Source organism: Pholcus phalangioides, unplaced genomic scaffold, assembly GCF_987345545.1.
Source record: "Pholcus phalangioides strain wild (caught in Gottingen) unplaced genomic scaffold, Ppha-v1.0 ptg000020l_1, whole genome shotgun sequence".
NCBI classification, from domain to species: Eukaryota; Metazoa; Arthropoda; class Arachnida; order Araneae; family Pholcidae; genus Pholcus; species Pholcus phalangioides.
In genome coordinates, this window is record NW_028301613.1 from 10261731 (window position 1) to 10275216 (window position 13486).

The 13486-nt window shown below is 36.3% G+C and overlaps 1 protein-coding gene across 1 annotated transcript in view; it reads right to left on the reverse strand.

The window, feature by feature from the left end:
- The window catches only part of Agps (alkyldihydroxyacetonephosphate synthase), a 426147-nt gene that overhangs the window by 26138 nt on the left and 386523 nt on the right, over positions 1 to 13486 (reverse strand). The window contains exon 18 of the mRNA XM_089248613.1: positions 11612 to 11669. Coding sequence (XP_089104739.1) covers positions 11612 to 11669 — 58 coding nt within the window. The remainder of the gene's footprint in view (positions 1 to 11611; positions 11670 to 13486) is intronic.

A 13486-nucleotide genomic window follows, 5' to 3' on the forward strand; every position in this document is an offset into this window, starting at 1 on the left:
ATAAGCGGGGATTTTTTTTAATGAAGTAGGTAATTTTTAGGGACAATTAGGGATCTTTGTGATTTTCGTAAAAATTCGGGAGATTTAAGAACTTTTCGGGATGTCGAGCGATGAAGCTAAAATTCGGGAGATTCCCGAAAAATTCAGGAGACTATGGAACCATACTAGGAGGCAGCTATGAAACCGGTTTTTTTGTTTTAAATAGTATTAACCCTTCGACAGTTACGCATATTCAGATAAATCCTTCGAAAATGGGCAGAGCCTGTTCAGGAAAGACGATGCTTTCCCCCATTCTCACCAGCAGGTAGCCGGATTTTCGGTAATTGGGGATCCTCCCATCGCAACAATACCTCAACAACATGAATAGACCTATGGTTAGCCACAATGGCCTCACTGAGTGTTTAAATGTTTATGAAACCTAGGAAATCATTTTTCCCTGATTTCTTAAAGAAAAATGAGAAATTTTCATTTTCACCAATTTCTTTCTATTTTTTGGATTCATGCAAAAAGATCATTATTTTAATTGAAAGATAGTCATAAATAATTATTATTACATGAAAATCTCGAGCGTCAACGTTTTTTCATTCACAACAGAGTATTTGCTTGAAAATAATGAAAACTTCGAGAATTCCAATAAATTCTATAAATTTTCACTTCTGAAAAACGCTCAATGTTTACTAATTTATTTTTTTTAATCAAGTAATAGTAAAAAAAATTAATAAAGAAATCAAAGAACGTAAGTGGAAACGTACGAAGAATTTTAATCATTTTTTTAAAAATTCTTCGACGAAAATTATGTGCGTCTTACTTGAGGCTTCGACGACAATATTTTTCCATGAAAACTTTTCTTTTTTCCTTTCTAGATGTGGCTTATACATCCTTACCGGAATTTACGGTGATTGAATCGAAAGTTTCGTGAATACTCAATATAAAATCCATTTCTATTGTGTGACACACATTGTGGACATTGAATGTTTACTGGATAAATGTCAGTCTATTAATTTATCTGTTGGTATTCAGTATGCGATGATACGAATATTCATATATGTACGCTATATTTAAACTTCCGTAAAATGTTTTGAAAAAAAAAATATTAATAATCAACAGTTGATTAGTTACCATACAAATGAAATAATTTTTTCGTGGATAATTTTGTCTTCGACAAAGCTTCGTGAAATGTTTGTCTTAAGCTGCCCCAATTATTTTCAATATACAAGTTAGTTTTCATCAACTCTTTATACTAGGTGTCCTGTAAGCAGGACCAGAACTAGACGGGTGCGGGAGTGAACTGCCCGGGCGGCAAAATTTAGGGGGAGGTAGTTTTAGGTGGTAACAAGAGCACCTTTAAAAAAAGTATATCAAATTTTAAAGTTGTGGCGGTGGCAAAATAATGTTGGCTCCAGGCGGCAAAAATTCTAGTTACGGTCCTGTCTGTAAGTACTAGCTCTGCCCTTATCTCATCAACAGTCCGTCGTAGAGGTATGATTTCAATTTAAAAAACGCTCAGCAGGCGTTCAAAAATTCCCCTGTACTAGTTTTGAGAGTGAAAATACAGTGTGTATCAAAATAAAAAAAATTTAATTTTTATACCGTCCTCCGTGCTTTCAATTAGAAAGTTGTTGTCCTGTCTGTCCCGATGCCCAACAAAAAAATTCCATGGTTTCTAAATGCTATATTCACAGAGGTATTCGAATTCGAAAAACGGAGGAGATTTCGGAAAAGAACAGCGTTAAATGCGGGAAAACAGTTTTACACGCTTTTAACTCTTGTTCTTCCCCAAATTGCCTCCACTTTTCGAATTTGAATATCTCTGTGAATATAGCACTTGGAAACTTGGAATTTTTTTGTGGATTGTTCGTGTCGCACCAACACGCTTAGATTTTGGTGCCACATTATTTTGTTGAATATATTCTGCAGCATTGATCTACGTTACTATGTTTTCAATAAGTGGTTCATAAAAAAAAAAAAAAAAAAGGTTTAACTAGTTGAATGAATTTGAAACGTTGTATAGTGGGACCTATATGTCTGGGTTCCCACTAAAATGGCGTACTCGAGGTGGTGGTGGAATTTTCAATACAACACGACTGCACTAGTCTCTTACACTCTGGAGTTCATCCTAAGATTCGGATGAAACTGATGAAAACGAGCAATCGTTCTCCGAACTTGATATTAACTTCTCTCATCGAATTCATCTTCACTCAATAGAGCCAGTATTATTGTACTTATGGGGGGGGTTTGCTTTTACTCGCCTATCAAATAGTATGAATGTTATATAGAATCATCAAAAACCATTGTGAAACACACATGGCTCAAAAAGTAGAAAAGAAGAGAGAGGAGAAAGGAAATAGGTGGGAAAGTAGGAATGTGTGAGATCACGAGACAAGCATTGTTTGAAACAACCAAATGCTTATTTGTGTTTACCTCTGGTGTTGGCTATAACAAGCCACGATGATAAGAGGCTTATACTAATAGGGGGATACAGATAACTTCACGGGTACCAAATGAGAAATTCTTGTCTTTTTCTTGAAATTCTTCCTCTTCCTAGAATTTAGTTCTGCCTCGTTCAGTTATGATCAGCTCTGGTCAATACAACCAATTTATTTTGAATGAACTGCTTGCTTTCTTCCATGGGCGTCCGCAAAACCTACCTTTGGGGAAGGGGTAAAAAAAGACACTGGTGGGATTGAAAAGAAGGAGTGTTCACAGAGCTCTTCCAAAAAAATTGAGTTAACTCCCTAATCCAGACTGATCCGTGGTCCCATCACATTTGTCAAGCTGTTTTTTCTTTCAAACTTAGGCCGTAAGAGTTGAAGAAAAAAAACCAAGTTTTTCTTCGTTTTATTTGAATGCATTAACACCTTATATAGTTAGTACTCTTTGTATAACCTTATAATCTTCGGACATCAGTATAAATACCTTTCCAGCTCAATCGAATTTCCTATTCAGTTGTGACATTATCAGGTTAAAAAAAATTTTAAATAAGATGACAAAAGCTAATGCTATACAATTGATCCTAGCTGATAAGACAGTTAAAAAATTTTCGCCCATGGCCCAGGATAAATACGACAGATCACCAATGATCTTTACTGAATAGAAACAGGAAGTGAAAGTTTTTGCTCTTTGTGGGAGCTTTCTTTACTTTTTAGCACGCAGACATATAGTATAAAAACAGTGAGAGAATAAAATAATGCGAGGAAAGAACGAACACAAGGCTTTTCCTTTTCATTGAGTGTATAGCACTCACTACGAGGAAAAAACAGATCTCTGATAATACAGATTCAAGAATTGATCGGATAATCTGGTATTCAATGCTCTGCCCAAAGTATATGCACCTGTTTCTTGGGCATTGTAAAATATATTGAGCATCAGATTTTTTCTTTGGTGACAATGAAATCCGAAATTTTGACACACCACACGCTTTCCACCTTATTCTTCTTTCTACCATCGCCCAACTTCTATTCGGTGATCAACTTCACAAACGGTCTTTTTTTTCGGAATACCGAACGGCCGTTTCATAAAAGTTCCATCGTACTTTCAAAATGTTATTATTTTGAGAGCGACAGAATTTTCCAATGAACTGCATCGTATATCACAACCCATGTAAGTGGGCATTCTGTGCCCACTTACACGTTACAAGAGCACTTTTCTGAACACAATATTGACATTTATCAATCACAGAAATAACAGACAAGACTACGCCAAAGAGGTGAATGTGATCATGGGCGTAGGCAGGATTTTCTCAGAGGGAGAGAGGTGCGTTTCACAATTTAATATTTCCTTGGGGGGGAGGGGGGTTAAGTTTTTTCCTGCAAAATAACACTATTATACTGGCTCATCGGGGTGGTTAGACCTTCCCTTTTGCGTTAACTCAGGAATGTGATAAGTTAGGATTGGAAGATTGTGCAGGCTTGGGAAAGTGTCACTTCAAAAACTTCACAGAACTGACTGCAATGTACGACCTAAAGTTCCAGAAGTTTAAAATAATTATGGTAATATTCAAGTTCGATGTTCGCAAAGAACGTGAAAGATGTGTAATGGATACTAAAATTTCTATGTTTTTGGAATACATCAGCAGTGTAATAAACTCGATTTATAGACTGTGAGGTTATTGAGGAAATGATATGCATAGATAATAACAAGAGATTGTAGTTGAAAAAATAAAGAAATGCTGAAATTGCGAAATTCCTTACATTTACTCATACAATATTGTTTGTCGAGACCGATACAAAAGAATGTGTTTGATTGTGACAGACTGTGATCAATGATAGTTGAGGGGAGAGAGTTTTTCCATTCGACTATAGGTGTGAGGAAAAACAAACTATATTTAAAACAGTCAGAAGATGCAGAAATAGGATTTAATTTTTGGGGATGGTTTATATTATGTTACAGATATAGGATGGATGGCTTAGTTACAGTATCATAGTTGACCACGGATAATTTTATATAGCATAGTTTAGCGGAAAATAAATCAGTTTATGATGAGAGGGTGAAGGAGTTGGGGGGTCCTTTCTTTACTACGAAAAAAAATTCAGCTCAAGAGGTGTTCGTTTAACGTTCATAGTTATTTTGAAACATAAATTCTGTATCATATCCATTTCTAAACTAATCATCACCCGAAAGTTTCAAACATAAAAAAAAAATCAAATATAGAAGAAATAACTGAGTGAAAGGGAAAAAAAGTGATACTCTATTTTTGGACTGAAAAAAAAAAATATTTCAGACCACAGAAACATCTTCAAGAATTCTCTTTCCCTACAACCCTTTGCACCTCAAGATAGCAATTACAATGCAAGGGATAATAGCATTGTTACCGTGTGCTTTCTGTATTGTGTAGCTGTATAGAGCGTCCTACAATGTCATGATCTCTTCTGAATACTGGATGAGGAGCTCGTCAACTGCAGGGGCGACAGATTTACACAAAGAAAGTAGGGGAAGGCAACTGATCAGGTCGGCCGGATATATACGGCGCTGCCCAGATTCGCCACAACATTTTTGAGCGGATATATACGGCGCTGCCCATCGAAGGGTTAACATTAAAAACAATAAAATATCTGAAAAATCATTCAAACTTCCAATAATTAACTAAAATAAAATGTTTATCAATGTAATTAACACTATTCCCATACTAATTAATCAATAAATATTTATCACATTTTAACAAAAACCAACTTTTGCAATTTAATTATTTTTTGCTTAACTCAATGGATTACTGTGTGTTTGAAAATTCTTTTAATGTTATTATTAATCATATAATATATAAAGGTTTTCTCCATTTACTTTCAGTATACTTAATTAGGAAGCTATTTTGCAAAAAGTAATAAAAATTATGTGAATATAATGTATTTAATGAAGCATAAATAATGCAGATTAATTAGCAATGGTTTACGATATACGGGGTGATTATAACTAAGGTTCTGATTTCAAAACACTGTAAAAAAAGAACGATTGTCAGAATGACTTGAAAACTGACATGAATATTCCTGAAAAAATTCAATTTTATTTGATAAAGGGGAAAAAATACTTAAAAATGTAAAATTAATGACATCATCCAACATGTGGGAAATTTCCCCATAGAATGGAAACGATAGACAGTCATGGCAGAATGATACCTTAATTATAACATTTCACGATTTCATAATTCATGGAAACATCACAAAAAACGAAGTAATTGAACAAATAACTACAACTTACTTAAGAAATGTTAAATATGTTGTCCACCGCGTGTTCTGGCTATGAGGTTGAAAGCACAAAAATTCTTGTTCAACAACAGAATCTGAGTATGCCATGGTCATAATGTGGATGTGCTTGCAATTCAGCTTTATTAAACCACTTAATCTGACCACTGTTTTTTAACATTTTGAGGTATCCCCACAGCCAGAAGTTGCAAGGGTTAAGGTGCATCCTGTCAAAATGGGTCTTCAGCAGCTGGTATTGCAATGTGCATCTTGATAGAAGTTCTGTCCACACACTGATGCTGTGGAAGTGCCGAAACAGGGTTCGCGCTGCCGATCGCCATTGCGCCAAATCGTGACAAAATATTTCATTTGGCGAATAAAGCAAAGATCGAGTTCGCCAAATCGCGAGTGCCCATTCGGCCTCTTGATAGTCAAATCGGCCATTTGACACATGTGCGAAAATTCGGAAGTGGAAATTTTTGTTGACCCATCGCGAACAATGTTCAGTTATTTATTTACAATAATAATAACCCCAGAAGGCATGAAATGCACTTATACTGGAAGAAAAAAATAGTCAGTACGGGAAGCACTTCGCATACGGAGCCAGGTCGAAATCCCCAATAGTGGAAGCAAATCTTGCGTAGGAGGCACATACAAGTTCTGATGGAAGACTGTTCCATATTCTTGCCACACGGCATCTATATCCGTGGAAAAAGCAATCCCTTCTAGCCATTGGTATTCTTATTTGGAAGCGATGCCTATGTAGGTTAACTCGCCTGTCTATGATCTCAAAGAAAGGCTCTCTCGATGGTAGATAAACAATTTGGTGGACTAGTTTGTAGCACATCTTCAGATCTGCAGCGATTCTACGCCATTCCAGTGAGTGTAAACCCAGAAATTGAAGACTCTGGCAATAAGATAGACCGCTCATGCCAGTTACTTTCAGTACGATTCCAGAGGGGGGGGGGGGGGGGTGACAGGGACGATGAACCTCATCTAGAAGCGTTAATAGTTGAGTGCAACTCCAAGAACCTGCATGCAAAAAACAACAACCTGTTGTTTGTGAACCCTTTACTCGATGATAATCCTTCCCTCAGCAGAGATGCCGCCAATGCGCTATTGTGCGTCAAATACCCGGAATTTCGGGAAAAGATGCATAAAAAAAAAATTTCACGTTTTCCGTGGAACGCGCACTTTCCGAGTTTTAAGAAAAAAGAAAATACGGAGATGGGGAAAAACCCATGAACCAATTTATTTTATTTTTCCTCCTCCTCATCGTCTATCATGATCGCGATGATGTGTCGTGACGTTAAAAACGAATGAGGCTGACGAAATATCAAGTTGCGTCCCGAAATGAGAGGGGCTATTATACCGAATTTTCCAATTTCTGAGGGTCTCCCTCCTGTTGGTTATATATCGGAAATTACGGTACGTTCGCGGCTACCCACCCACGTCAGAGACAGCGTATTTACCGCGTAAATTCACTACGTTTTCACGAGATTGCAAATGCGATTTTTCGAAGAATCGCCTGTTCGAATCATAATACAATTTTTCCGAGATCGTTGGAGGAAAAAACGGAATCTGTAAAAACTATCATAAATATCCAGTCATCAAGCCACTATGCGGTCGTGAGTTTCACTTCACGAAAATCCGAGTTTTGGACCCGCTAGGCTGCTAATGCGCAGTGATGGTAGATATGATTTTCTGTAGTTTTTCAACTTTCAGTTGGCTATCCTTTGAAAAAAAATTCCGTTGCTACGACGCAGAAGCGGCTCTTGGGATACGTGACTCACACAGGGTGTCGCTCCGGGAGGGTAGCAAAATCTGAGATGAAAGTGCTCAAAAGTTTATTATTTTTTAGGAATTGCAATACAAATCTGACATAGCTCCCATATTAAGGCATGAAATTTGTGGAAATTAAATTTTGATAGACCACAGTTGTGGACTATCGGGGGGCAGAAAATCATTCCAACTAGGAATTGCTCAAAAAGGATTTACATGAATCAGAAGATGACCATAGAATAATTTGCTTTAAATTTATAATTGGAACTAAGGTTTTCTGAAATGAAAAATCAATCGGAGAAATTATAGACTCGTTTATTAGTAAATACCTTATATATAATGTGCTTAACTTAATTATATGTTTTAAATTTGTTACACATGCTAATTCCTCAGTGTTGATGGGTTTTTTTGCAGCTTTTTTTTTTTACCAATAGAATATTTAGCAATGAATGTAAAAAAAACTAAACCTAGTTATACTTACTAAATTAAATTTTTTTGTTAGTAAGGGAAAGTGCCCAAATACCCCCCCTCTCCCAAGCAAAATTGTTGATTCTGAAAATTTATAGTTAAAAATATTTTGAGAACTGATTTAAGTAATTGAACTCCATACCTAATCATGCTGCAAATGTGATTGTACAGAATGAATTTTTCCTAACCAAAAAAATAAAATAAAAAATAAAAACGACGCAAATTTTGGATTTTCATCAAAGGTATCCTAATTCCTTCCCCCTCCAGTTATTATGTACACATTTATTTTAGTTGCTTATATTTATTAGCTCTATTATGTAAAATAATTAGCTAATATATACTATATATATAATTAGTTATATTTATATTGCTTATAATTCTTACTTTATTATATTTATATAATTAGCTTTTCTTCATGAATAAGACATAGACTGTGTTAAACACAGTATAAAAATGTTGACAAGTGATCATACATCAATCAAAATGAATATAAGTCAGGAAAAAAAGAGTTTCCCTCTGATAGATGATGGTGGAGTGGCATCTCTGCCTTAGTATCATGAATCTCATTGAAACATAATTGCGGAACAGAATAAATGTAAAAAAATATAAATAACAGTATTTTTGTTAATGGTCCCAGTAGGCAACAATTGAATTTCGAAATGCTTTTGAATTGTGGACAGCAAAAAAAAAAAAAAAAAAATCCCTGCAAATTCTGGAGAACTAAAATATTTCTTGTACTGTAAAAAAATTCACATTTTATATTAAAAATTTTTTATTTACACATGATTTGCATTTTGATTTAATATTTTCATCTTGAACGTGATACGAGTTGTTTTGGAATCCGCATTTTACGACGCGTCAATTTGGCTAAGGTTCTCTCCCATTTGGCTACAACTTTTTTCATCTGATTAGCCAAATTGCTACAATTGATAAAAAGTCAGGGTGAACCCTGTGCCGAAATGATGTGGTTGCACAAAATAGATTATACTGCTGGCCAAGTACAACATCATCTACTTGCACATTTTACACTTTTTTCTTTTGCGAAAGAAACTTCCATTGCTTCAGGAGTATCCATGCAAATTTTCAAGTCATTCTGATCAGTACTTATTGTATAGTTTTGGAATCAAAACTTGAATTATAATCACCCTGTATATAGCTGATTATTTTTCAGAAATCTGTTACTAATATACAGTAGAACCTTGATTAATTGGACTTAACAGTGTGTGTGTGAAAGTATAAAAAAAAAAAACAACTATTGAGAGAGAATATTAAGACTGGGAGATATACAGTAGGAGATGTGCTACTTCTTATGGGAAAGAAAATGAAAATGTATGTTAGATAATGTAACTACTAGTACACTGGTCTTTGTCCTTTAAGGACAGCTGGTGTCTTTATTGGATTATAGGACCACCTGCCCCTAGCATGATGGTGTCACTACTGTTGCTGCTTCTTTGTGAAGGGAAAAAGAAACCCTGTGAGATAATACACCACTACATTTAGAAGTGTGATGCAATCCTTATTCATGAATTTGCTGAAGATAGAGCATCAGAATGTAGCCAAAGGTTAGAAAATGTTGTAAGAATGAGAAATTTTGGCTTTTGTATATAACTTTAAATAACTAAGATACTTCATATGAAAAATATATATATATTCTGGCCACTTTTATGAGACTTTTTGAAAAAAACCACTTATAAAATCTTATGTCATTTAAAGATATACCATCAGAATGTACCCCAAGGATATAAAATGTGGTAAAAATGAAGCATTTTGGCTAATAATGAATCAATATGATATTTTTCAAGGAAAAAAATTATATTTAGGCAACTTTTATTTGATTTTTTCAAAAAAACCACTTGGTTAAAACCAACGTGGTTTAAACCAAACAATCCTGGTAATAATAGAAAAAATCATTTAACGAATTGATCTTTAAGTGGTACTCAATATTAAAAATAGTACTCAGCAGGGCCCTTTGGGTGGGAGGAGGCTCAACCAGTGCCGCCCACCTTAATTTAGAATGATTTTTGAATGAATTCTTTTCTTAATTTCATTCCCATTAATATGAGACCCACTTCTATGCAGCTGGGGGGCCCAGACACTCGTTCCTTCAAGTAACGGAAAGCATGGGTCTTTGGAAAGATTTCAAGTGTGGGGTCGATGAGATAAGACAACAATGAACACTCAAAATTCTTAAAATTTTCACATAATGAAAATTCATGACATTAAGCCTTTGAGTCATTCCACGACAAGGGAGATGTTGAGAAAACATGAGGGAATACCGGGCCTACCCTGGCTCCCTATGTAGGAAGATAAGGCCTATCACAGTAATATCAGAAACAAGAATGCAAGCTATCAGGGCGGCTCGAGACAAAATATCTATTTGGGATCCTGGATTTGTTTGCCTCCTGTCTATTCCCCCATTGCCCCTACATCCTATGTTCATCCAGCTCCTAGGCTGGTATCTATGGTGGCCCCACGCCAGATTTTAAATGGGGGAAGACTTTTTTACAGTTAATTTATAGTGTGAAAAAAAAGGTAGGTCCAAGTAGAGTCCCGGACCCCGGACTGGAGCCCGGTCAGCCCTACCATTGTGGATTATGATCCTTCCTCATAACTTATTCCAACATTTTCTAAAAAATTAAAAAAAAAAAATGTCTTCGCACCCGGGCGGCAAGTAAGCTGGAGCCGCCCGATACTGAATCTTATTCTACAAAAAGTCCACAAAATATATGAAAAATGTTGCGTCCTCATACACTTACAAAATAGCTAAACTAGCTAGTGATATATGTAAAAAAAACTTCAAAGCACAGGTGACAAAAATTTATGGCAAAAAAAAAAAATCCTTTGGAAAAAGTTTGTTTACAATAAGTTGTAAACATGAAATCGTGGCCACCACCACTGCGGAAAAACAATGGTTAAATAATTAGTATTAGTTGTAAGCTTCAAATGACATCCGGACTGGTTAGAGATCCTTTACTGTCGAAACCAAAAATTTTCTCCCCTTCTAACTACTATTTCACATTACGTGATCTTAAGGACCGGTAGTTCATGGTTCCCAGTGGTTCCTCTTAACTACCGGTTGGGGTTGTTCAAGTATTACGTCATCATCAATGGGGGAGGGGGGTTTGGATAATGCTTACGTCAGCAATTACTCTTTATGAAAATATGAGTTAGAATTCAGAGGGGCAGAGCTGATGACGAAATTTTGCTGACAAGGAGGGGGGAGGGGGGTCAGCGCTTTGCTGACAAGGAAGTGGGGGAGAAGGTAAAAAATGGCAAAAAGTTTGCTTACGTAATACTTGAACGGCCCCGTAATTAAAGCAGTCCTCTCTCTGACCGAAGTTCATTCGGACTAGTAGTTACTAAGGACCGCAAGGATAGTTAACCCCCCTGTTCAATAATGCCTTCAAACTCTTCAGGAGGGAAATGGGTGTTTTCCCGCCTTTATGACAGGCCACTCTTGATGACAGTAATTCTCGCTTATTATATTTTTTGAAACAAATATTGACAGCAAACCAGAGTTTGCATGACAGGATACCATGACAAATAAGAAATACAGTGTCACATATGCATGAAAATTTGTCAAACAGAACACGATTATGCTTTAGCTTAATTATCACAGTTTAGGAAAAATAAATGAATAAAAATTGATCAAAAATTCTGAATTCTTTTGTACTTCTATAACTTACCTCCATGGTGATGGGAAATACTTCCACCTGAGGCAATTACTTCATCTCTTGCTGCAGCCTAAAAATTAATATTGTGATTTGCATGAGATATTTTGAAGATTTGCCATAGATTAATTTTGTATAAATGTAAAAAGTAAGTTGCATGCCTAGTTGGGAATGGAACTCAAAATAATATTTGAACCTAGAGACGGACTAGGTTCAATCATATAAAAAATATAATGTCATAAGAGATTATATTTTTTAAACAGTTTTACTGCATCTCATAAGTTCGTGTCCTGGGCAAATACTATTTTTGGTTCAAATAGTATATAGTATTCAATAGTATATAGGCGACTTTTGTATAGTTTTCTTTGAGGCAGAGGCGTGGGGGAGGGATTTGCTTGTTATGCAAACAGCAGCCAAGTTCTTCACCGTGTAAATTTGTGGGGCCGTGCCCTACTTGCTTTGGAGTGCTAGACAAGAAAGAGTGCTGAATTCTCACTCTGAAGACATACTTATTTAAAATTATATGGAGGGTGGGGCAAAAAGCATGCTCATCACAGCTGAAAGAGTATTTAGTTAAGGTAATCCGTCATCTAGCCCTGACAGCCCTTCCATTGTAATGTGCTATGTACAGATGTTCTGGAGATGGCGCCCACATTTTGTAGCAGAATGGGATCGTCGGAACTGGGGGTGGGGCTGAGTCTTATTTCAGGCCTTTCAAGGATGTGGAAAAATAACTTCGGAGGGCCGCAAAATAGTTGAGCCCGCCCCTGGATCTCTGCCAGGGCTGGACTTAGGAATTTCGCGGCCCAATGCAGAAAAATTTTTGCGTTTTTAATTTATAAGTTCATTTTTTTAATTTATACTTCCTATAATAACATTGTACTTCAGATAAAAACGTCTCAACCGGATCAGCCAAGAGGAAAGGAACAAATAATAAGTTTTAGAACTCGTAACTTTTTTAGAAATGAGATTTTTGCGATCTAAAGCGTCGAGAACGATGCATTCGTGACAACGTATGACCATTATTTAAGCGGGAAATGGAAATTCCCGGCTACACGTGTCGGACGAGCCAATCGGCTTTAAGGTAAAAAAATTTATACATGGAAACAAGTTTTTGGAAAGTAAAATATTTAGGTAAAAACAGAAAATGTAAACATTGAAGGTGGATCAGTCCCGGAAGGTGCAACAAAGGTAAGAAGAAAAAAATACATAGTAATAAAAATGACTGAATAAAGACTTCTTCTCAGGGAATTTATTGACACATTACAACATAATTGAAGAAGATGGGTGAAACAAATGGCGCAAGATGCATTTGACTCCTCCAGAAGCAGTCCGCCAATCACGCCAGACATAAAGGGTTGTCGTGTGAGCCATATTGCACTCTGTAGGAAAGTAGTCATACTGCTTTTCTTATTGGTGAGTGGACAGTACATCACGCTGGGTGAATCACATTGCGCGCAGCACAGAAAACCTGCTCCTATGAAAACACGGCTTTAAATATTGCAGGGAGTGGAGCAACAAAATGGAACCTGGTCCCGGGCGAAAGAATAAATCTTTGTTCCGCCTAGTTGGGGCCCTGCTTAATTCTGGGCCTGGGTATTTGAAACTCAAGTTTCTGAAACAATGAAAGGTGGTTAGTTGTGTGTGAATGTGTGGTTTGTCATAATTTTTTGGTCCACATTCATGCATTACACTATTAGAAAATTTTGATAAAGCGAAAGATGGACTAGGGATCTGGGGGGGGGGGGGAGAAATGCATGTGAGAGAGCACTGTACTTTCTTTTCTAATTGCTTCTTGTGAGACAGAAAAATGGTGCCCGAGCACAGGATCCCTGTTCAAAGAGTGGCTAGAAATCATAAGATTAACATTTAAGAGAACACTTTTTACAT